Here is a 22,774-nt window from a genome sequence, read left to right as displayed (position 1 = left end):
ATTAAATKATTTTTTAAATGTTATCCATACCCTGTTGTGATGCGGCAATGTACAAGTACAGAAGCAAGTCATATGACGGAGTTGTTGAGGACCTTATTGCTTTTGTAGTACCAGCATACTGCATGTACTGCAATCTGTGTTATATCTTGACAAAACACTGCAATACTGGTTTAAATACACTTTCCCGGGTTTAGCGTATCATAGGTATTTATTTTTGCTTGGTTGATGGCTTACGGTACCTGACATGGAAGACTCTTCTGATCTCTGAAGTGTGTGGCCGTGTGCTTGATTACCCCCATGATTGCATGGAACTTCCATCTCATATTGCTCAAATGAACAGCAAACCTGCTTTCAAAAAGAAAACAGATAAAGCAACACCTCACGACACAATGCCTCTCCCCGATTCGACCTAGATCGTTTGTGTGTATGCATTGATATGTACTGTAGGCTACGTCTGCCTTTTTAAAATTGATGTCGTTCTGTCCTTGAGCCGTTGTCATCTATTAAATGTTCTGTATTGTCATGTTTCATTTTGCGTGGACCCCGGGAAGAGTAGCTGCTGCTTTGACAACAGCTATTGGGGATCCTAATAAAAATACCAAAAAGTTCACTGATTATTGATTGCATTCAAATGTAATCCCAATTAAACAAAAACATTTAGCAATATTTGAAAGACCTGTTACCATCTAGTGGTCTTCAATGCAAGGAACATTGGCATTCATTGCAGACGATAGTATTGTTAGTGTGTGAGATACAGTGTAGGACTCAAGAGCCTTTCACCTTCCATATACCTTCGTAGACTGTCTGCAGTCTGCTCATCTTGCCTGATCCACACTAGGAAGGAAAATCGGATTTATTCTTGACCTTGGTTTGTTTTGCTGGAATACATTACCTGAATACACATTTCAAGAGGAAATGTAAAACCAGACTCTAGACTGGGACCTGTAACAGGTCAGACTATGCACAACTCCATTGCGAGACAGAGGGGAGACCGACTGAATGACTATGTTATCCTTCCATGTTATACTCATTCAGTTGTTACAAAGTGAATCCATGCGGAGCTGACCTGCAATTACAGAGCAATCAGTGGAGGGTCAGGTTCCACGGCCACACCCGGCTCTAACGGTGCTGGAGAAGGAAGGGCCTCCCTCACACGGCCTGCTTTGACACGGCCTGCACTTGGAAGGGTTCCACACCAAACTATTAGCCAAGGAAATACCATCAGAGGTTTACAAGCATCGAATAATGATAGGAAGCAGTTAAGGTTTATTACTGTGTGTGTGTGTGTGTTTTATAAGAGAACATGTGCGTCAATGGACATGCACCGCCTGGTCCGTTTTATCGGATATAAAATAGTGAACATGGATAATCATGTCTTCTATCAAATTGGTGAACGAGGCTTCTTGACCCAAGTTGATGGGAACAGGATGAGGTAATGCAGCGGTACGATTTCTTTTCCCAGAGATCCACCCTTCACCTGCCAATGGACTAACAAATAATAATCCCTTACCAAGAGAGGGCTTCTTTTCCCCATAAGTGCTGCGAGTGAGTCATGTCTAAGGCCAGGCATACTGKAAATGCAAGATAGATGGCGTTCTATCCGTGACTGACGAGACAGACGTTCGTTCAGTTCCATATTCTTCAGATAAAAGGCTGAGTACTCCCTGACGTGACAATTGATGCGAATGGACAAAGAGTCTACCGCTGGCCGTCAATATTTACTGTAATGCTGTTTTAACAGGGCTTTTGACCTTGCAAAGACGTGCAAAGCAGATGTACTGGAACAGAGAGCACAGAGATGCCAAATTGATCTGAACAGTTGAATGAAGCATGGAGAAATATCTCACAATATTCCCTAGGAAGCAATCACTTCTCTAGCTTTTGATCGCCACAATTCAGATTGATTTCCAAGGATGTGAAAAGTCAGAAAGTACATTTTTTGCAAAATATTTAAAAAAAAGTGGTGAAAATTGGTTACTCTTTTCTTGAACCCTCCATTAGCCTTCACAAGGCTGTTATAAAGTGGACATGACAGATATCTTTAAAGAGATGCATATCAGTTTCTGAGAAAACAAAATGCGGTTTCTCAAGCATTCGCTCTCCCTGCAAAGGCTGGCAGTCTGGGACACTGACTTACAAGCGTCGCTTTGAAAAAGGGCCCTGAATGCAGGATTTGTGTGTGAGCCAGTTCAACATGTTGCAATGCGCGTTGAGCTTTAAATGAGTTGGAAACACAGTCGCCAATAATATCACTATTTGGAATAGGATCAAATCTACAGCGGTATATTCCAAGAAGTCCTCTCACAGTATCGAGGTGTATTCCAAAAATCACTCACTGGCTTGTTTTAAAATTGGTTTGACAGAAGTGAAATAATATGAAAGCACGTGTTTCAAATTTTAGCATGTCAGGATTTACCGGTGAGAACTAGCGACACATAACTGATAGTTGATYAGGGTCATCGAAGGGAAATAAATGTGTTAGCGATGATGAAAGMCAGATGAATGTCTTGGAAAAGTCTTGCGAGAAGTCAGAAAGAATTGTTGATTTGACATTGAACCACCGTGTGAGCAGCTGGAGTACTACAGTGTCAAACGTTTCATGTTTCCAGTGTGTACATCAGACACATTTTGACACTCATAAACTCGTGTATGCCTGTTTCTTGTACAGTACCAACAGTCTACCTAAACTATAGACAGTGTCCTTAGCAGACACAGTCTAGTACACTATTCATTAGTTTGTGTGTACAAAGGATCATTTTTCCTAACTCTTACCTTTTGTGTAACAGAGAACGAACAATGTTTCCCCTGGTTTCTGTGGTCCCATATCTCAAGATATTGGAGAAATGGCACGCTCAGTGTTACTGTCCAACAGACGTATCACAGCACACACACACACACTTCAGATACTGGAAACAAACAGTGTGTGTCACAAGCAGGAAGTTCCCCAAAACCAGTCATACCTCAACCCAATGGCTAAGGATATCTCAAACATACACCAAAGCCCTGCACAGAGGATGACCGCTTATGTTAAAATGATATGAATAAAGATTTATTTTATCATATGAACAGGTGGATATTTTTTTTCTCCATTTTATTTAACAATCTATGACAATCTCACATTTTTTCTAGCATATTCCAAGAATGGACATGGGGGGGGGTCTTTTTTTTATTGCTGAATGTGAAATGAAATACACTTTCACTGACCAAAAAAATAAAATGTCTGCTGCTTTGTTACCATGCACGCATCTAACCTTGACCACAAGCACATGCAGAGGAGAGGTGTTCAAACATTTCAAGCGGGGAGGGAAGAAAAATAAAAACAGGACGAATCTGGCAGCACTTCTATCGAGTGAGGAGAGGGGCAAAATATCACATTTCAACTAACTAAGGAAGCACTGTCTACTTTTGCATTTTTCAAACACAAAATTAGACCCAGACTGAAAAACCGGAAGGAGAGAAAATCCATAGGGGAGATGAGACAGAAAACCATTGTCTATGTGTCTATGTCACTCTGCCTTCATCATACCGCAGTTACACGTTCGGTTTCAAATCCTACTTGACAGTTTGGTTGTCATCTAGATTAACCTGATGATTTGTCCTGGTACAGTCATTTGAGTTTTTTGGTTGTATTTCAAAATGTATATGACCAGTTCTGCAAGATTATCAACTGTTTTCTGTCACCACAATTCAAATGCATAGCCAAAACAAGCTCCTGCAATATTTTTTGGAGTGGAGGACAGAGAAGTTTGAACAAACAATTTGTTAACTTTTAGTGACATACTTCATAACAGGCAACAAATCACTATCCTTATCCACAAGACTGAGCAGCACTCGACGTTAGTGTATGAAACCCTWTAAAGTGGTTAGTCATTCCTGTAGACTTGCGTGTTGTCTGCTTGGTCTCGACACAGTGAGATAATTCATGAACCGCCCCCCAAAACAAATCTATGAACATGAATCTGTGAATGAGGAAAATTGACAATTTGAGCAATGGCTGCATAAAATATAATAATGATGTAAATATGTATTCATATCATGTTTCTTCTTCTACACTACAGGCATTACATAGGTTTCACACAACACACTACAGTCACCTCTTCGAAAATGATGTCATCAAACAGAGCAAAATGGAAAGTTTGCATATTTTGGCATTTTATGACCCTCCAAAGTTTCACAGCTATTTATCTTGTATTGGTGTAGTGTGTTCTGTTCTGTTCAACACTCTGCTTTACTTTTCTCTAGATGGGAGTGCTCAGAGGAATAGCAAGTTGGGTGTGACCTTAATGTCCTTGGGGGGACCTTAGTCTTAGGTAGGTCTGATGGTGGAGGGGGGGCAGAGGGGTGGGTGGAAGTCCTGAGACGCTGTGCGGCCCTTTACTCTGGCCACAGGGACACAATGGACAGGTGAGGAAGAGGAGGAGGCGGCATGGGGGTCATGGGAGAAAGTCTCTTTGTATTGAGCCACTATCACTGATGGCAGACTAACTGCTACTGTACACTGACAAGTAGAATTTCTTCTTCTTAATCACAGATAGGCCAGGATGTTGGAGGCTTACCCTGTTGGGACAAGGAGGGGCCATTAGACAAGCCTTACCCTGTTGGGACAAGGTGGGGCCATTAGACAAGCCTTACCCTGTTGGGACAAGGTGGGGCCATTAGACAAGCCTTACCCTGTTGGGACAAGGAGGGGGCCATTAGACAAGCCTTACCCTGTTGGGACAAGGAGGGGGCCATGTAGACAAACTACCCTGTTGGGACAAGGAGGGGGCCATTAGACAAACCTTACCCTGTTGGGACAAGGAGGGGCCATTAGACAAGCCTTACCCTGTTGGGACAAGGGGGGGCCATTAGACAAGCCTTACCCTGTTGGGACAAGGGAGGGGCCATTAGACAAGCCTTACCCTGTTGGGACAAGGAGGGGCCATTAGACAAACCTTACCCTGTTGGGACAAGGAGGGGGCATTAGACAACACTTACCCGTGTGGGACAAGGAGGGGCCATTAGACAAGCCTTACCCTGTTGGGACAAGGAGGGGCCATTAGACAAGCCTTACCCTGTTGGGACAAGGAGGGGCCATTAGACAAACTTACCCTGTTGGGACAAGGAGGGGCCATTAGACAAGCCTTACCCTGTTGGGACAAGGAGGGGCCATTAGACAACCTTACCCTGTTGGGACAAGGGAGGGGGCCAATTAGACAAGCTTACCCTGTTGGGACAGGAGGGGGCATTAGACAAGCCTTACCCTGTTGGGACAAGGAGGGTGCCATTAGACAACACCTGACCCTGTTGGGACAAGGAGGGGCCATTAGACAAGCCTTACCCTGTTGGGACAAGGAGGGGGCCATTAGACAAACCTTACCCTGTTGGGACAAGGAGGGTGCCATTAGACAAGCCTTACCCTGTTGGGACAAGGAGGGGGCCATTAGACAAACTTTACCCTGTTGGGGCAAGGGGGGGCCATGAAGTAAAACCTTACCCTGTTGGGRCAAGGATGGCCGGGGTGGGGTGGGGCAGGTTAGGTGAGGCAGCTGTAAACACACATCAAGCAACAACATGCAGAACTCTCTACCCAACAGAACTCTCTACCCAACAGAACTCTCTACCCAACAGAACTCTCTACCCAACAGCAGCACAACCCTGGAACCCAGGTTGGGCCTCACTGTGCATCAGCAGCTTTCCTTGACTGATTCAGCTTGCTTTGGTGGCCAATAGAGCAATGAGTTGGTACAACACACACACGCCCACACACACTCCTTCACTCAGAGAGCAAAAAGGACCTGCGTTTGCATTTATCAGATTTTCCATTGGATGCCAAAAATGATAAACCCTATAGGCAAATGATATTAATGTAAACATACACCTTATGATTAAGTGGTTTATATTGCATGATGTGGAAGGGGAGGAGTAACGTTCAAATGGGGCTAGACTCCAAGAAAGAAAAATAAAAGCCAAAAGAGAAAACGTGTATAAAAAAAATGATGTCCATATAAGAAAAGGCTACAAAAACCTCCACTGGCCCTCTGGCATCGGCACACAGCAAAAACCTCCACTGGCCCTCTGGCATCGGCACACAGCAAAAACCTCCACTGGCCCTCTGGGCATCGGCAACACAGCAAAAACCTCCACTGGCCCTCTGGCATCGGCACACAGCAAAAACCTCCCACTGGCCCTCTGGCATCGGCACACAGCAAAAACCTCCACTGGCCCTCTGGCATCGGCACACAGCAAAAACCTCCACTGGCCCTCTGGCATCGGCATACAGCAAAAGGCACCACAATATTACTCTATTTTTTAAGTAGTGAAAAAATTGGCACGTGTTTTTATGCTGTAAATCAAAATGTACATATAAATAGAGTTTTCCCTATAAAAAAGTCTTTGCTGTTAACTAGTAGACAACTTTTGCTAAAATGAAAATAAATATTTCATTTGTTTAGAATATCTGTCAGTTATATAAAATAAAAATATTTCTTATAGGTGCAGGTTTATAGTATATAGATTTTTTGTTGGTAGGTCGACTTCTTTCTTTAGTGGGGTGCATTGTCCGGTTTGGACCGCGAGTGCGTCTGTCTGGTCTGTACGTTCCCGCGTGCACCGTGCCGCCCCGTAGAGTGCGACTGAGAAGTCCGACTGTCGGCTGGCCTGTAGATGGTGGAGGGCTCTGCGTTCATATTCTGCATACTGAGGAAGGGCGTGCTCTCGCCCTCTTCCTCCTCCGACTCGCTGTCCGTCAGGCAGCTGCGAGAGCCGTAGTCCCGTGATGCCTCGTATCCTCGCGGCGCTACGTGGCCGTTCAGCCTGGACCTCCGCAAGCGCCGACCCCCACCACCACCGCTGCCAGGCCCACTTCTCTTTGGTTGCTCTCGGGAGGACAGGTACTCCTGCGTGGTCTCGTAGTCTTCTTCCTCAGCCAGCCGGTAGGGGCTGGAGGGCAGGCTGCCCGTGCTGTCGTTCAGGTAGGTGCGGCGCTGCTGCCGGTAGGGCTCCTGGCGCTGGATGTCGTGCAGGGGCACCTGGTAGCGCCGCAGCAGAGGCTGGTCGTCCTCCAGGGGGTAGTGGGCGGCTGGCGGCAGGGACATGGCCTGGCTGGTGTTGGGGGAGGTGATCTGGAAGATAGGCACCTGCGGGGGCAGCGAGTAATGGAAGTCCACTGGAGAGAGGCGGGCCGGCGTCGTCAGGGCCGACACATACCTGTGGTGAGGGTGAAGATGGGAGTGGGGAGGAGAAGGGCGGGGAGAGGAGAGAGAGGACCAGGCCAAACAGCAGCAGCGGAGTTAGATGTCATGTCTAACAGAGTGACGTGGGACAGGGACCCACCATCCACAAACAGCAGTAAGAGACGTTGTTGAGTTATTGAGCAGAGGTTTGTCAGTTGTGTGTGGATGGTGTTTGTGACATCCCTGTTTGTCTGTTCATTCAGTCAGTTTGCTATATCTTTGTTATGTTAATAAATGTGTTGATCTTATCGGTTAAATGTGACATTTAGCCAGTGTTGGGGAAGGTACTCTGAAAATCTAGTTAACCAAGCTACCAATGACTTCACACTAGAAGAAGTTATGGCACACTACAGCTACACTTAAGAAACATATYGTTTACTTAACTAAATCAAATCAAATGTTGTCACATAAGCTGAATACAACAGGTGTAGTAGACCTTACGGCGAAATGCTTACTTACAAGCCCTTAACCAACAATGCAGTTCAAGAAATAGAGTTAAGAAAATATTTAGTAAATAAACTAAAGTTCAAAAAATAATTTAAAAATCGAATCAATCAAAAGGTAACACAAGAAATGTACATAACAATAACGAGGCTATATACAGGGGGTCAATGTGGGGGGGGGGTACAGATTAGTCGACGTCATTTGTAAAGGGACGACGCATAGATAACAAACAGCGAGTAGCAGCAGTGTGAAAACAAAGGGGGGGGTCAATAGTTCGAGTTACTTTGAAAAAGTCGCTCACTACATCCAGGCTAGCCTACATGTAGTTCAATACTCCCCAACACTGCCTTTCGCCTTAGGGAGGGTTATACCTCAGAAAATCATCAGTGTGTGTGTGTTGCACTGACTTTTGTGATGCTTTAATGTTTAGATTGTACAATGTGTTGACATGTCCCACTAAACTAGTGTCCCTCTCCCCCAGTACAGTCCCTCTTCCTTCGTATGTTCTATGGCACTGGGGGAAAAACACAGTACCCCCTTTAGGAAAAAGCATCTGAAAGATTCAATGGCAAATCTAAAATAAAGTTAATCACTGTTCCACTGTAATCCTGTTGGAAAGATTAGCATTGTTCAGTCCAACGTTAATTATAGCCTACTGTAGCTATTGGATGAGCGCACTCTCACCAACTTAAACACTCTCAAACTAAAATCTTAACATCGTAATTGAAACAAATGAGTGGTCATTGGTTTCCAGCTGAACTGAGTGAATAGAAACCAACGTTCTGTAAACGTCTCTAAACCGCTGRAAACGATGAAGATGTGTCCCTGCAATAACACCGGTGCGCGATCTTAAGGCATACAGCAACCCAGGCCGGAGGTCACAGTAGAGTTGACAACCACAGCAGAGACYTGCTAGCTAGAGCTCCACCCCAGAGATCCGATCTGTTGTTCTGCCCTCCGTGTCTTAATGAAGCCCTTACGGTATTCAGCCTCCTGTTTTGCTGCCATACAGAGTTAGGGGAGTACAGTACAGAACAGCGGGCTTGACACAGCAGATTCTTCACAAGAAATACAGCTGCCTGTGGGATCTCTCCTGTCGACCGGCTTGACACGCAAAACACTTCACACTTAAACACAGGAAAATACAACTGGATATAACTTAATTTTTTATATACCTACAATATCCTTTATCAGAACAAGACACAAGAACAGTAGCAATGTTGAGACCCGTCTGTCCTACAGTAGGCCTATCTCATCATGTCTGCCTATGATCTAGTATTTGCCATTGACACTTTCAAAGTGCCCTCGCTGGCCTCTAGGGGCTGATAGAGAGCCAGCTGTTAAACGAGGCCTCCTATGGTGGGCACTAGAAAATGCCCCGGTGCCATAACCACAGAGATGGGCCGTGTTCCCTTCCCTTCCCACCTGTCGCTGTGCGGAGAGTCCCCCAGCGAGTCGAACGAGTCCCCGTACTGCAATCCCGGCCGGTGGGGCACAGTAAAGCCACAGTGTGCGGCACGCCTGGCCCGGGCCTCCATGCACGCAGGACTGTTGCATTTACTGGTCCCCACGGAGGACGACATCATGCCCGGCGAGTCCGAGAGGACACTGTCAGTCCGCTCCAGGCTCCACGTCCGCTCCTCGTGTCTGAGACAAGAGAGGACCAAAACGTAGGGTTGAACCGGAGTATAGTCCGGTGTGCACATGTGTGAATAATTTTCCTGTGTGCATGTCAAAACATTTAGCTGTGGACGTTGAGTGACGGGTTACCTGTGAGTGGATGAACGGGCATGGGTATAGGAGTTGTGAGATCTGGAAGACGCGTGGCTGCCGGGGAAGGAGGCCACTGTTCCGTGCCGTATGACACGCTCCGTTGCAGGCACATTCTTTGAGATGTACTAAAAACACACAGAGGAAAAGGGCTTTGGAGAGATGGCACGAAATCGTGTAACTTCACGCACATTACTACCACAAAGACTGTGTTGACAGATGTGAAGCGCTGTTGATTGACCACATGGGTGTGTTCTGGAAGGAGAGGCTGAAGGCAGTTAACCGGTGACATCCCTACCCTTCAAGAGAGTACACATGGTCCACTATAGGAAAGTACAATTTCGGATCCCACGGTACAAAAATTCCACAAATGAACATTKAAATAAAAAAATCAACTTACCCATTCATTAAAACCAGTAACAGATCAGTCAGTAAAATAATCAATGAATGTGTGACTCACATCTACCATGGGTATCTCCTCAGGGCCAGGTCCTGGGTGATTGGGTCCGTTCGCTAGGTTCCGGTTGGGGTGATCTGCACACATGTTCTGCCGCAGGTGATTGTGCATCTTCTTCCTCTGTTTCCTGTGGAAGAGAATACCCCAGTCACTCACATATCTCCGCTCCAGGGATAACAGTCTATGCCAGGGTCTATCAAACGCAACTAAACCCATTGTATACTGCCCCTGGGCTGACTTACTTGGTTTTGCAGTAGGCCACTACACACACGATTCCCACCACCAACAGAGCCACGCAGATACCCGTGATTGTCAGGACTCTTTTCTGATAGAGCTCCTCCGCCTCTGTGGACACAGGCACAGACACAGGCACAGACACGCAAAAGTACAAGGGGGAAAAAAGAACAAAACAACATCAGCCCCTTGAAGTCGAAGGTGTTAACACCATCTGTATCCCATCACACCATATCCTGATCCTGATCCCACACCCCTGCTCCTGTCTCCACAGGTTCTATACTCCCACACTAACCAATACAGCAGATGCTGCTCTCCCTCCGCACATGTATCAAAGCAGTAGACGTACTGTACGACTGTTGTGAACGTTCGGAAACATGAGCTAGCTGACAGTCCAACTCCAGCCCCTTATTATAATGGCTAATGAATAAAAGCCCGTTTTAAAGCTAGTAAATATGAATGAAATATGAATATGAGTTATTACAGGAATAATTGTGGTTTCAACATCCAAACAAGAAGCCTGGGGTATTTTATTTAGACGGCTGACATTAACTGGGAATTTGTACAGTGTTCTCTAGACATGTATATGATTGACATTCAATTGACATGAAATGTATTTGAATCGCCGTAGCATATATATGTGTTGCGCAAATGCAGTGTGAATTGTTGGGCTGGGTTTGCTGTAACTCATGTCACTGTTCTGGATCACTGTTCTGGAGGCATCGCTCGAACGGAGGTCTGCTCAAAACAGGTTGAAAACAGAAAAGCTGTCCCAAATCTGCTGCTCTGATTGTAAGAGTGCGTTCATCCAAGAGATGGCGTCTGACTGAAAGCCCATCAGATCAACACAGCTAGACAGAGGCCGCTCAACCGGCCCGCTCTGCTAGACCATTTTGCACAGAGGCACTCAAACAAGCAGAATCGCAGGTAAGGCTTTGAACATGCTCTACATTCAATGCTATAAATATAACACAAATGAACGCAAAAAAATAAAAAAAATTGAAACTATTGTTATTGCATGTCGTTTTACCTGTTTGTTTTTTTTATGATCAACTAAAAATAAACTAAGACACATTTTCAACCACTTTCCTTTCCCGTAGAAATGTTCCTGTGAGGAGAGGAGGACGTGGCTTAACCAGGGGAGAGTGGAGGGAAAGAGGGAGCAGGCCAGGGGGAAATACTGATGGTAGTAGTGGGCCTATGATAAATAATGTCATAAAAATGAATTGTATTTGTACTGCTCCACCCATCGGAGGTTGCCTCTCTCTCACCCACTCCCTTCAGTCACCGGCAGCACGGGCAATTTTACATCCGCCTGTCGCTGCAACTCTGTTTTCTGCCACAATAAATAAATCAACAAGGCTAGAATTKATTTACGGTGGAAAAGAGCAATAGGTCAACCATATTGGTTGTTATCTAGTGATAAAGAATTTTCAACAGTGAGAAGAAACATTCTCGGAGCCTCACACAAATTTACCTGAATGTAGTTCCAAATTAGATTTGGGATTTTTTTTTTTACAGCGAGGTCTCATAAGAAAACATAAACACTCCAGCATCACGGGCAATTCCTCGGGAAAGGAGGTACTGAAAGAACAGACTATTTCCGTACGCTCTAAATAAGGTATGACATGCTCATACCACAGTAACTTCATTCAAAAGAGTCCAGTCACACAAAGCATTCTACTGGTACAGACAATTCTCGACCATAGTAAAGAAACGGATGGGTGCAGGTAGAACAGAGCAGGTTGACTTGCAAAACTCTATAGTGAGGTTTCAAATGAGAGGAGGTTAGAGGTTAGAGGATAGAGGTGAAGTGTTGAGGGGAGGAGGAGAATGACACAGTTAAGGTGGGCAGCATGGATGTTGGGGGAGGGAGGGGGGGGGGTAGTCAACTGTAAACCTGGCATAGCATGCTAACAGGGGGCAGAGGTAGAGGGGAGAACATGAAAGCAAATCCTGAAGGGTTTGGTTGATAGAGGAGAACAGGGGTGTCCTATTTGCAGCACTCATTCCTGAGCTCCTGTCTGTGTCTCAGGGATGTGGCGAGGGATTCTGGTGTCGGCTAATACAAGTTGGAACATGGTACAGTTCCTGCTTTATAATAGGTGGATCATTAAAACATGTACCATCACTATCAATTAAAAGTACAGTACGGGAAGTACTGAACAGTGTGTGCGCCTGTGTGTGCGTGTGTGTAAGAGAGAATGAAAGAGTGAGGGAGAGTGTGAACGAGAGAGAGAGGGAGGTGTGTGTGTGTGTGTGTGTGTGTGTGTGTGCGCCTAAGGAGGGCTGAGGGGTTATACAACTCTTCCAAAGTAATGTAATTCAATTCAAACTAGTGTTAACACTAGCCAGGGTGTGTGCCAACAGAAACACATGAAACTACGCACTCGCACTGTTTATCCTGTCGTAAACAGCGGGCGTGCGGACGGCCACGGAGGCTTACGCAGATAAGTCTGAAGTCATCTACCCCGGAGAGAAGATTCCAGAGGGAGTCGAGACTCTAGTAGGACACCACTTCTCCCTGAGTGGAGGATGGATGGAGGGGGGGGATCTAGCGAACTCCATAAAGGGAGGATCCATGAATCAAGCAGGCTTCCATATTGATTTCTACCTGCTCTACAGGTCTATAGTCCCTTAAAACCAGTTCATCAAGGAGAACTGGTACATGCGTTCCTGTCAGATTGTTTACATGGCCGAATGTACTGTGCATGTGGTGATGAGGGCTGCAGGTTAGGACACCCGTGGTAATGTTAGAGGGAGATTCGGCTCCACGGGGCAGCCCAGTGAGTTACGGTTATGGTTGATTGACAGATTGGTTAACCAATCAATGGGGCCGTTTACTTTAGAGTCCAGAGGGAATGGAAGCAATGTCAAACAGAACGGAAGGAGATCAAAATACACAGCTCTAGTCAAGCTGGGAATTAAAAGGAAGGATTGTTCCATACCCATAAATTCAATCCCAAGATGCTCTGCCATTGCAGAAAGTTGACAGTTGGGGAAACAACATCGACAACAAACAAAAAAAAGAAGAAAAAAAAAGAAGAGACCAGTTTAGGAGAGACGCCTTCCAACATAGATAAACAACAGATAAATCCAGTATGTGCACTGAGCAACAGGACTGACGGGACAGTCGGAGACATGGACGGTGAGTCAACAGTTACAGTGACGGGATGGAGCTGGACAACCATCAAGATAAGACGACCAAAACATCCAAACAAGCGCCACACACACAAGACAACAACAAGCAGTTAGTCAATCTAGACTATGGCATGCAAAACCAGACATCCACTGCTACATGGGATCTCTGGGCCAACCGTTAAGGGTAGATTAAGACACAGCGCACTACTTAGCTAATGAAACATTTTATTACCGCTACAAATGGGCCTCTAGTACAAGAACATAGTTTTAAAAGTATAGATTTAGACGTCCAGTTAGTAGATTAGAATGTATCGTCCTGAYTATAAAGGGATGTTAGACGTTACATAGTCCAATGTTACTGTTCCATTCAGCACAGGCAACTCCGTTCAGKGAGGATTTGATAGGACGTGACATGTTAACAGAAAAACCTTACCTGTTTGCAATTGGAATACAACATCAGATCAATTCACATGGTCTGGCATTAGAACCGTATGGTGGTGAGGGGGGGGCTGACCGCTAGACAATAAGGGCATGTACTGTAGGAGACGTGGAACCTGCGACTGCACTCACAGAGGGATACGTGTCAATTTGAAGACAAGAGTCCGTCTCAGCAAACAGTCTCTCAACCTCGTCTAAGGACCAGCACCTTGATACTATTGACAAAGTGGAGAAGATGCTTCACCTCATCCGCACAGAAAAAAGTGGCCCAGTCAGATTGAGGGGGGGGGGGTTATATTGCATGGGAAATCAAGGCCATGGGGAGAAGTGGAGAAGGGCTGCCTGCACCATTCAAGCTTCTGAGSCCATACAGTACATCTGAAAGCTCACTCGCTCTACACAGGTCGCAGCAAATCCCTGCTGTTGTCATGACAACATGCTCTTGGGTAAGCCCCGGCCCGGCTGAGGTGGTCCAGCTTTCTGTACAGGAGTCAACGAGATCTCTGGTGTAGGGGAGACACCCTGATAGGAGAAGGGAAGGGAACTCATACGTGGGATGGATGAGGTTTGGGAAGTGAGTGTGGAGGGGTGGAGAGGATTCTGTCTGCTTCTATATAGTTCTGTTTTGGCCTCAAAACTAACTTCACAGCATGATAAGGATTACATTRCTAGCCCAGAAATGCTGAAGAGGCTGATTGTATATGACAGTGGCTCTACAGTCTCCTCCATTATTCTACACTGTTTAGGGTAATCACACGAGTATCGATACAGTCATTCGAAATGGGAGAATCCTGTTCTAGCAGGTCAAGTTAACCGTTTGGAAAATGTAGCCAACAAGCAAATGTAGGTTACGAGATGCATTTCTTCTCTGGCTGACTAGTAAAGTAAGTACATTTCGGATGTACATGGTTTTGATACAATGCTGTCACCGGAGTAGTCCTGACCTCGATTGTCTGTGCACACTTGGAACACGTTTAGAGAAAATTGGCGCCCAGAAATGACCTCTCCAGTGTGCTTTCTGAATTTAATGACATGTCAGATCTCGCACTGGGAGAGGGTGGAGAAAGGGTTTGAGCGCCACCCCTTCCGTCTGCCTTTTCACTCATTCACTTTGTTATTAAGTGGAGCCTTAAGCTTGTTCCCACTGCTACTCTTGTGTACACGCATAATCCTCTCTCAAAAGGGATCACGCATGACTGGGAACTTTTTGGAGAAATTTCGACAGATCCGATTATGATAAACCATTTATGTACTAATGAATTAATTACATCCCTGGTTGGTGGCGACGTTAATGAAATATTTGGTCCGGTCTGATGTCTTKACAGTATTTTAAAAGTGTGGATATCTTAATGGAAGAGGTTTGAAAGCGTCACCCACACATCCTTTCTAGGTCATCTCAGCATGTTATTTGAGGGGGGAAAAAGTMTTCGCTCGGTTGACTAGAGTTGTCAATGAATACACTTCTTGAAAAGGAGAGGCAATTGTGTTAAATYTCAGTTCCACTAAGGTTAAACATAACATTACAGTAAGATAGATGTAGCTGTAGAGTGAGAGGGCTCCCACACACTGCCTTCTGCTCTGGGCTAGCACCTCAGTACAGTTGAATACAGTACCAGGCTGTAATGCATGGACTCTGGTAAAGGTCTGTAGGCGCTGACATTACATACGGTATACGTTTTGCAACTGAACAGTGTACATGAGTAGTCTGTCTCTTTAGCTAACATTCCACTCCTTTTCATTGCCAAAGAGACTGGCCTTTCGGGCAATCTCAACATTCAATAGATGGGTTAGCTGACAACGTCCCGAAAACAATGCGCACGCTTCAGAATGGGTGAGTTGTCGTGATTCAGGATGGCCAGATTGCTAGCAACAATGACAAGAAACTGCCACGTGGGGAAATCGTAAGTGACTTTCTTCAGCTAGTTTCATCTTGTTCTTGATACCATGTCTTGTTTTGAGGTGTTTTGAGTTATTTTATGTCTATGCTAATATGGCTAAAATTCACTCGCTAGCTAACCAACTGTATCGATGTGTTTGAGAGACAACAAGTGGTCATTGTGCACATATATGCATGTCTTCAATAAACATTGGCGACTAAATATAGTTGACATGTTGTCAACATTCTAATCCGACCCACCCAGTTTTACCCCATAGTTGCGCACGCGTCGGTTTTGTTGCAAAAACAACCAACCCATCTAAATGCACTTGGATTTATGGTAGAGTTGCTCATTGGTTGTTGGAAAAACCACCGTTCATTTTAAAAACACTTTTTTCCCCATAGGGAATTTTAAAAACGCTTCAAAAAAGGTCTGTGTTTTGTGTAGGCTTACCCTGGCGTGACATTTTGATAACCGTGTAAATCTCTCTAGGACAAGGTGACTTTTATCATCAATATATTTCACCTGTATTTACCCCCCCAAAACGAAATGCTAGTTAGCTGCTAATGTGGCTACCAAGAACTACAAATGCCATGATCATCTGGACGAGACTGCCGAATCGAGGCAAAGGTAAGAATCTCTGGATCAACTATCTAATGTTAGCTACATTTAGTAATGACTAAATTGGCTACATTTCTTTAAATTGACAATTCTGTGAAMTGTCTTGTACAAGTTTTAAATTGACACAATATCTTTTAGCAAAGGTGTCAACTAGAAATGACGATTTGTAGTCTTGCATTATGTCTACATTGATGCTAATTAGCATTTTCAAATCTGAGAGTAAATAGAGCCGAATATATTGATAAAAGTCACCTTGTCAGAGAGATTTACATGGTTATGAAAACGTTACACCAGGGTAAGCCTACACAAAACACAGACCTTTTTTGAAGCGTTTTTAAAATTCCCTATGGGAAAAAATGAATGGTGGAAAAACGATTGGAACTATTTCCCTGTTTGACCGCTAGGTTTAATGGGTATTATGACACCTCCMCTGTGGGGCTCTGTGATGCTTACAGATATGCACTGCAGACGACTACAATATTGCAATACTATAAATCATTTGCCATGACATGACATGACATGACATTGGAAACAGGCCCAATGTTTAATCATATACTGTGTACTTTTGTAATTGCATATCGTAAATTTCCCCTTTTGTTCATGCAAAACTAGAGAACCCTACGTGACATTTGAAGAGCTACAAGTAAGCAGACACAGATTTATGTTTTGTTAATGTAAATCTCTTTTGGATACATAAACTGCCCTTTAAAAAAAAAGTACKCACGGATAAATACTAGTTAACAAACATAGGAGTCATGTTGAACTGCAGACACTGGGGAACATAGCAAAATTGAGTTGGGGCAGAAAGGYATGATCCACATAGTGTGCGGACATACATCAGAGCCTATAGCTTCGAGGCATGRCCTGCCGAGCTCAAGTTCTCCACATGCCTCTCTCTAATCTGGGTGTAATTGTGAGGTTGATGGACATGCTTGCGGGGGTTGCCAACGTGGAGTGCCGGTACAGGGTTTTAAGTCTGTAGCCCCGGGCCACTAGTTCTATTCACTACCGCACTGCAATTACAGGGCAGGAACTCAGAGCTGAGGAGGACCTCTGTGAGAGCAGGCAGCCAGGGTCTGTTGTTTTACTGTGTGGATGGCATTCTGCTGCTGCTAAAGCTTTGGACTTGTCCATACAATAACAGCGACGAGTATTGCAGGGAAAGCTAAGAGAGTGTGTATGTGTGTGTGTGTGGGGGGGGGGGTCAGGGAAAACAACTGTGAGAATGGCATTCTCCACACATGTCCTGATCCATGATGTGACTAGTAAAAGGTAGGTGTCGTCATTGCAAACTGCCTGTGCATTTTATACCTACCAGCATGTTCCGTATATAGGTGATGCAATGCCCAGATGCTTACTTTGCTTATTGTATTCCCATGGGATTTAGAGATGATACATGGACGGATAGTCTTAACAATAACAGATTGACAAAAGAKACAAAGAAACGTGAATAATGACCAGTTAAGAGTCGTCAGGCAATTTGCATTACAATTAGCAATGTCCGTAGGCTAGATCAGGTGTCATCAGCCTAATGCTTAACAGCCGTGTCACCCTAACATTCATGTTGGATAACCAATGCAATATGACTCAAGGTCTTTCTGTCCATGGATCAGCACTAATATTAAAATCACAGACGACTGTTTGATTCGATTTCATACAAGCGTGATTGTCACGTTGTTTAGAGAGGGTTTGGTGTTGTATCGTGCGTTTGTCATTAGACTGCGCTGGCGTGCAGTCAACTAGTAGTAGGGTTTTCAAACAGCTGGAGGTACACTCAGCAAACCAACTCAGCTCGGGTTCATTCCAGCAGAGCACGTGCAATTACTGTACATAAATTACTGTACATATCAACGTCAAGGACATTCAGTACCAAGTCACACGCAGACGTCCAGTGTATGCGTCGCTATGCTAATTCTCTCTAATGCAGTAATTTGTTCTAAAATTAGAACATCAACAAATTAACGGTGTTGGTCTGAGGGGAGCGTCGCCACGGGACAAGGTAGTTGAATTTGATGAGTCAACAGACACAGATGGTAGAATAACAACTATGAAGGGCAACACAACACGGCGCCCCATGCCACATGTCAACGTGCAGGACAGACAAGACAGGACAGACAAGACAGGACAGGACAGACCGACAGAAGAGGAAATGGACATACGGTAGAAACTGGCCATAACGTAGTTTTGACAGCGGTCGCCAGTAAAGTCATTCGGACACCTGATGGAAGGAAACAAAACCACAAAAAGAGAGGGAGGAGGAAGGGATGAGGGAGTGAAAGAGAGAGCACGGGTGGGGGGGGGGGGGGTATCGAGAGGGGGGGATATGCACAAGAGACAGGGAGGAGGTGAAGGGAGAACGAGAGAGAGAGAGCGACAAAGAAAGAGAGAAGCAGAAAAACACCGAATTAGAACCGCAGCAACGCCACGGACAGTAGAAGCAGAGTGATCCCACTGGTGACACCATTGTGCTGCACACCACCCACGGCTTTGGTTGACCTGAGAGGGAGGAGGAGGAGGAGGAGAAGGAAGGAGGAGGACTATAGAGGTAACCCAGTGACAACCGTGGCTCTGTTCTCAGCTGTGGGTGTCATGTGAACATACTTTTGTAAGGATTGGGCATGCGCAATCGTAACGGCTCAGTCTGCAAGCACCGTGGGCCGAAGTATCCATCCGGACATCTGGGGGGAGGAGGAGAGGTACAACGTAATATGGAAAACACAGCAGTGAACTCTGTATACCTGATAGAGGTTATATTACAATATGCAATATTATGGTGGGGCAGAAACGTTCTTCTACCTGCGTCCCTGCTTCAGTGTGCTAGACATTACAAAAACATTGCTAGGTTTTTGGTTTACTTGCTTAGTAAATTAACTGGGTTAGCAAACAGTGTTGCTCAGCAAGGGTGGAATGTCTCTTGCTGAACAGAAGGCGGTTGACCAGGAGGACGTCTTTTTTCAATGGTTCTCTCTACCATCCTAGTTCGGCTGTATCCTTTGTCAATCAAGTGCCACGAGTTCAAACATATTAACACGTGCGAGAACATTTCCACTCACGAAGGCAACATTTCCACACCGCCAGCTCTTAGCAAACAAACTGCAGCAGTAGTACCCAACGGCATCTGTTGTTAAATAATCAGGAACTTGGAAGCATCGAAATAGAAAAATTGGGATTGMGGCATATAGCTGGATCAACATTAGACAAGTCTTGAAGCGCTGACAACATCCGGATTCTGGAGTTAACCATCACTTTAATAACAAAACTGTGCCTCTGCATTGGATGGCACTTTATAAAACATGGCTAGGCAGAGTGAGTAGGAGGGTACACTGTTCAAAATACAGAAGCATTCCCTTTTTTCCCTCCCAGAATCTCTTCCACTCCCTCTCTCTGAATAGATCAAATTTTGCAGATATTATGGCGCCAGTCCCTCCCCCCCGTGCTGCAGACAGGCTTTAACTGACAGGTCAGAGGTCATGGAAACAATGTTGCCCTGATGGAGAGTGCCAGAGGGGTGGGCCTACATGGGTTGATAGATTTTATTATAGGGTCATGGATTTTCAGGATGCCCAGCTCACCTGGGCTTWTAAGACACTATTTGCTGTAGCAAAATAAAATAATAATCACTATAAATGCACACACATACATATAGATATATAAAATAAACATACATGTATACGGCAGTGAAAAACAATTGAGGAAACAAACCCCAAAAAATTTAAGTTCCCAACTTACATGTGAGCTCAAGTGGCCCATGGGGAGGTGCCAAACCCACAGGGACAAAAACTACCCACTAATCACACCATCCTCCTCGCTTTCTCTCTTTCTACCCTCTTGACCTCTTCCTTCTTCACATGGGGTTGCAAAGAGCCCTTCATCTTTTGACTTGGGTCACGTGTAGAAGAGCAATCAGTCTGTTACATATTTTGAACTTTATTAGGAATKATTTTATTTATTTTTTAAGCAGGAGGCTCCCGGCCTTCGCACTCCTTCTTATAGCAACCGCATAGATTGGCCATGACGTTCCTTCCAATTTCTACCTGTCAGGTTCGGAGGAGTGCATTTCATTTGGTCAAGACAGTTGACTCACAGAGTTACGGTGTCACGCCTCATGTTGGAAAGCTCTGTTGAGTTTGCTCTTTGACCACCACAACCATATTAATGGGGACACCTGTCCACTTTATCAAAACGCTGCAGCGGCCCCTCTCACGATCATTCTGCTCTTCTTCTTCTTCCTTTGTCTCCTGCCTCCCTCTCATCAAATCAGGATGTGCAGTTCATTGAGCGGTACCAGCATTTCACTTCACACTCTCTCTCCACCAACGGGACTGCCAATCCAACAGAGGCAATTCCTCATGATTTATGAGATTTATAAAATGCCTCCCAGGAGTATTATGCTATTCCATGCCAAATGACTCATGCTGAGTGATATGTTAACCTGGGGAACACACAACAAAGGCTTCTGAACAATGCTCTGTCACTGTAAAATCAACAAAATGTTGAAATCTGTCCTCATAAAAGAACACACTGATAGAGCACATATTGAAACAAATCAATATCGGTATTAGTGTTWAAACAGGATTAAATATCTGTCAACATAAACCAAGCAAACCCATACACATAGCCGACTAGCATTTAGGCAAAACAAACCCCTTAGACTAAAAGACAYAGTATTGAACCCAAAGGCAGTTAGCAGTCAGCTATCTGATGAGTGTTCTCCTTAGCGAGCCCCTTATCCTTCATGAAGAATAATGGCCTGTTGAGTCTTCCATGTACAGTACCTCCAACCTATAGTGCAGAGCATAACAGAGCTTGTGTACTCTATCCTGATTCGTGCCATTCACTGTTCATGTCGGTGTTTTTTGTCCCCGACTTGCAGGAATCCTTATCGAGCAGACATTGCTGATGTGGCTGATATTGTGTAGTTTGAAATCCGGGCGCTACATGTCAGGGAAATAATTACCTTCAGGGTCATTTGTTAAACTTTCCCTTCCCTCTAAAGAACTTTATACTTCAAAAGTGAAGGGCATAAAAATAGGGCCAGCTGTCGGCTGGACTTGTTCAGATGGTGAGTAATACCCGCCGAAGCCTGGCCTATATTGAATGAGATGGCTTTGGGGGCAACAATTCCCTGCAGGCCTCCCCTGCATTATTCAACTTTTCTGGACCCGTGCCTCGACCGTGAGTGAGTTAGCTGCAGCAATTGARTTATTGCTCCCTCCAATTTGTACACAGCTTATTGAATGGCTGTTGCAGCCACGCAGCACTGCTTRCCGAACAGTGTTCCTGGGGCCAGCTGAACACACACAATGGCTGGCCGGTGGCCCTCCGCACCATTCTTCACCGTGGACCAACGTGGAAGCATATGTGATATTTACATAAATGGACCAAAGCTCACTGTAATAGGATGTGATAACGTAATTATAAAGATGTAGGACACAACAGTCCCCCCACTCTTTCCCTGGCACAGGCTGTGATATTGACGCAAACTGTTACTACGCAGGAAGACCGCGCCGTAAACATTCACTTGTTCTGAGACCGCTGCGAAGACGACACCCAGTGTACAAAAGGCATGTACTCCGTGTACATTCTTGCATATGCTGTTATACTACAGCTTCTGCACACCTACACATGTCAAAAGGCAAATCAACACGCTCACACTAGCATATAGCTAGTACATCCGGTACACACGCGCGAATCAAAAGCTGATCCCTAGAAAAGGTCAATCAGCTCACCGTGGCCACATTCACAATCAAGAGAAAAACATTTCTCTTCTAAAAACAAAAATGGACTTTGCGCACTTGATTTAAAACCAATGTTGTACATCTTGACCCTCTTTTCAAAGGTCTTGTGATGTAAGCAACGATCCTATTTAGCTCGCTAGAGGCCTCCGACTGGTGTAAATATTTGTTCCTTACACTACCAGTGAATCATGACATTTATAAAAAGGCCTTTTCATGGGCGAGGCTCCYGCACGCTAAACGTAGGCTGAGAACGACGAGCAGACCACAATCTAGCCTCCTTATCAGCAACCAAAGTATACATGAAAGAGACACAAACCCTTACAATAGACATCTGCACATATTGGCAATGCCTTCCTGTAATCCTCAGCTATGCCGGGCCTCCTGTAAGAGAGAGGGGTCTGGAAGGTGTGCTAAGAGGAAGATGGATGGGGGGGATAAAGGGAGATTACAACCATACGAAGGGGATAGAGAAAAGGCCTCTGCTATGCTGGAGGAGAGGGTTTGAAATCACTTGACATGACCGGAGTCTTGATCCTGCAATCGATCTGTCATTACAAGAGCAAAAGGAGACAGCGGCTGAAAAACAAAAGACAACTGTCCAAGTAGAATTCAAAATGTTGCCATGGGACGATTCCAGAAATAGCGGCGAGGACTCACTTGCAGGAGAGCTGATTGATACCATGTATAAAGTAACAGTCGCCGCCGTTCACGCAGTAATCCTTCTCGGTGTCGTTGCATCTTCTGGCGTGGCCCGAGCCTGGCGATAGTGTGGTGGTTACTGTCGAAGGAAGAAAGAGCGACATGTTAGCAACACAGACATAAGAGTACTATAGGCAGTTA

The 22,774-nt window shown here is 45.1% G+C and overlaps 1 protein-coding gene across 2 annotated transcripts in view; it reads right to left on the bottom strand.

The window, feature by feature from the left end:
- Positions 1 to 5,222: 5,222 nt before the first annotated feature.
- The window catches only part of LOC111950969 (pro-neuregulin-2, membrane-bound isoform-like), a 110,476-nt gene continuing 92,924 nt past the window's right edge, over positions 5,223 to 22,774 (bottom strand). For both annotated transcript variants that reach the window (XM_023968915.2, XM_070434630.1), the window contains exons 4-12: positions 22,592 to 22,712; positions 18,356 to 18,414; positions 13,068 to 13,091; positions 10,128 to 10,230; positions 9,889 to 10,012; positions 9,429 to 9,556; positions 9,084 to 9,305; positions 5,278 to 7,188; positions 5,223 to 5,237 (exon numbers count right to left, since the gene is read on the bottom strand). In XM_023968915.2, coding sequence (XP_023824683.2) covers positions 6,525 to 7,188; positions 9,084 to 9,305; positions 9,429 to 9,556; positions 9,889 to 10,012; positions 10,128 to 10,230; positions 13,068 to 13,091; positions 18,356 to 18,414; positions 22,592 to 22,712 — 1,445 coding nt within the window. In that variant the 3' untranslated portion in view covers positions 5,223 to 5,237; positions 5,278 to 6,524. The remainder of the gene's footprint in view (positions 5,238 to 5,277; positions 7,189 to 9,083; positions 9,306 to 9,428; positions 9,557 to 9,888; positions 10,013 to 10,127; positions 10,231 to 13,067; positions 13,092 to 18,355; positions 18,415 to 22,591; positions 22,713 to 22,774) is intronic.

The sequence above is a fragment of the Salvelinus sp. IW2-2015 genome, linkage group LG23, assembly GCF_002910315.2.
Source record: "Salvelinus sp. IW2-2015 linkage group LG23, ASM291031v2, whole genome shotgun sequence".
NCBI lineage: Eukaryota > Metazoa > Chordata > Actinopteri > Salmoniformes > Salmonidae > Salvelinus > Salvelinus sp. IW2-2015.
This window is presented reverse-complemented; position numbering and strand designations above follow the sequence as displayed.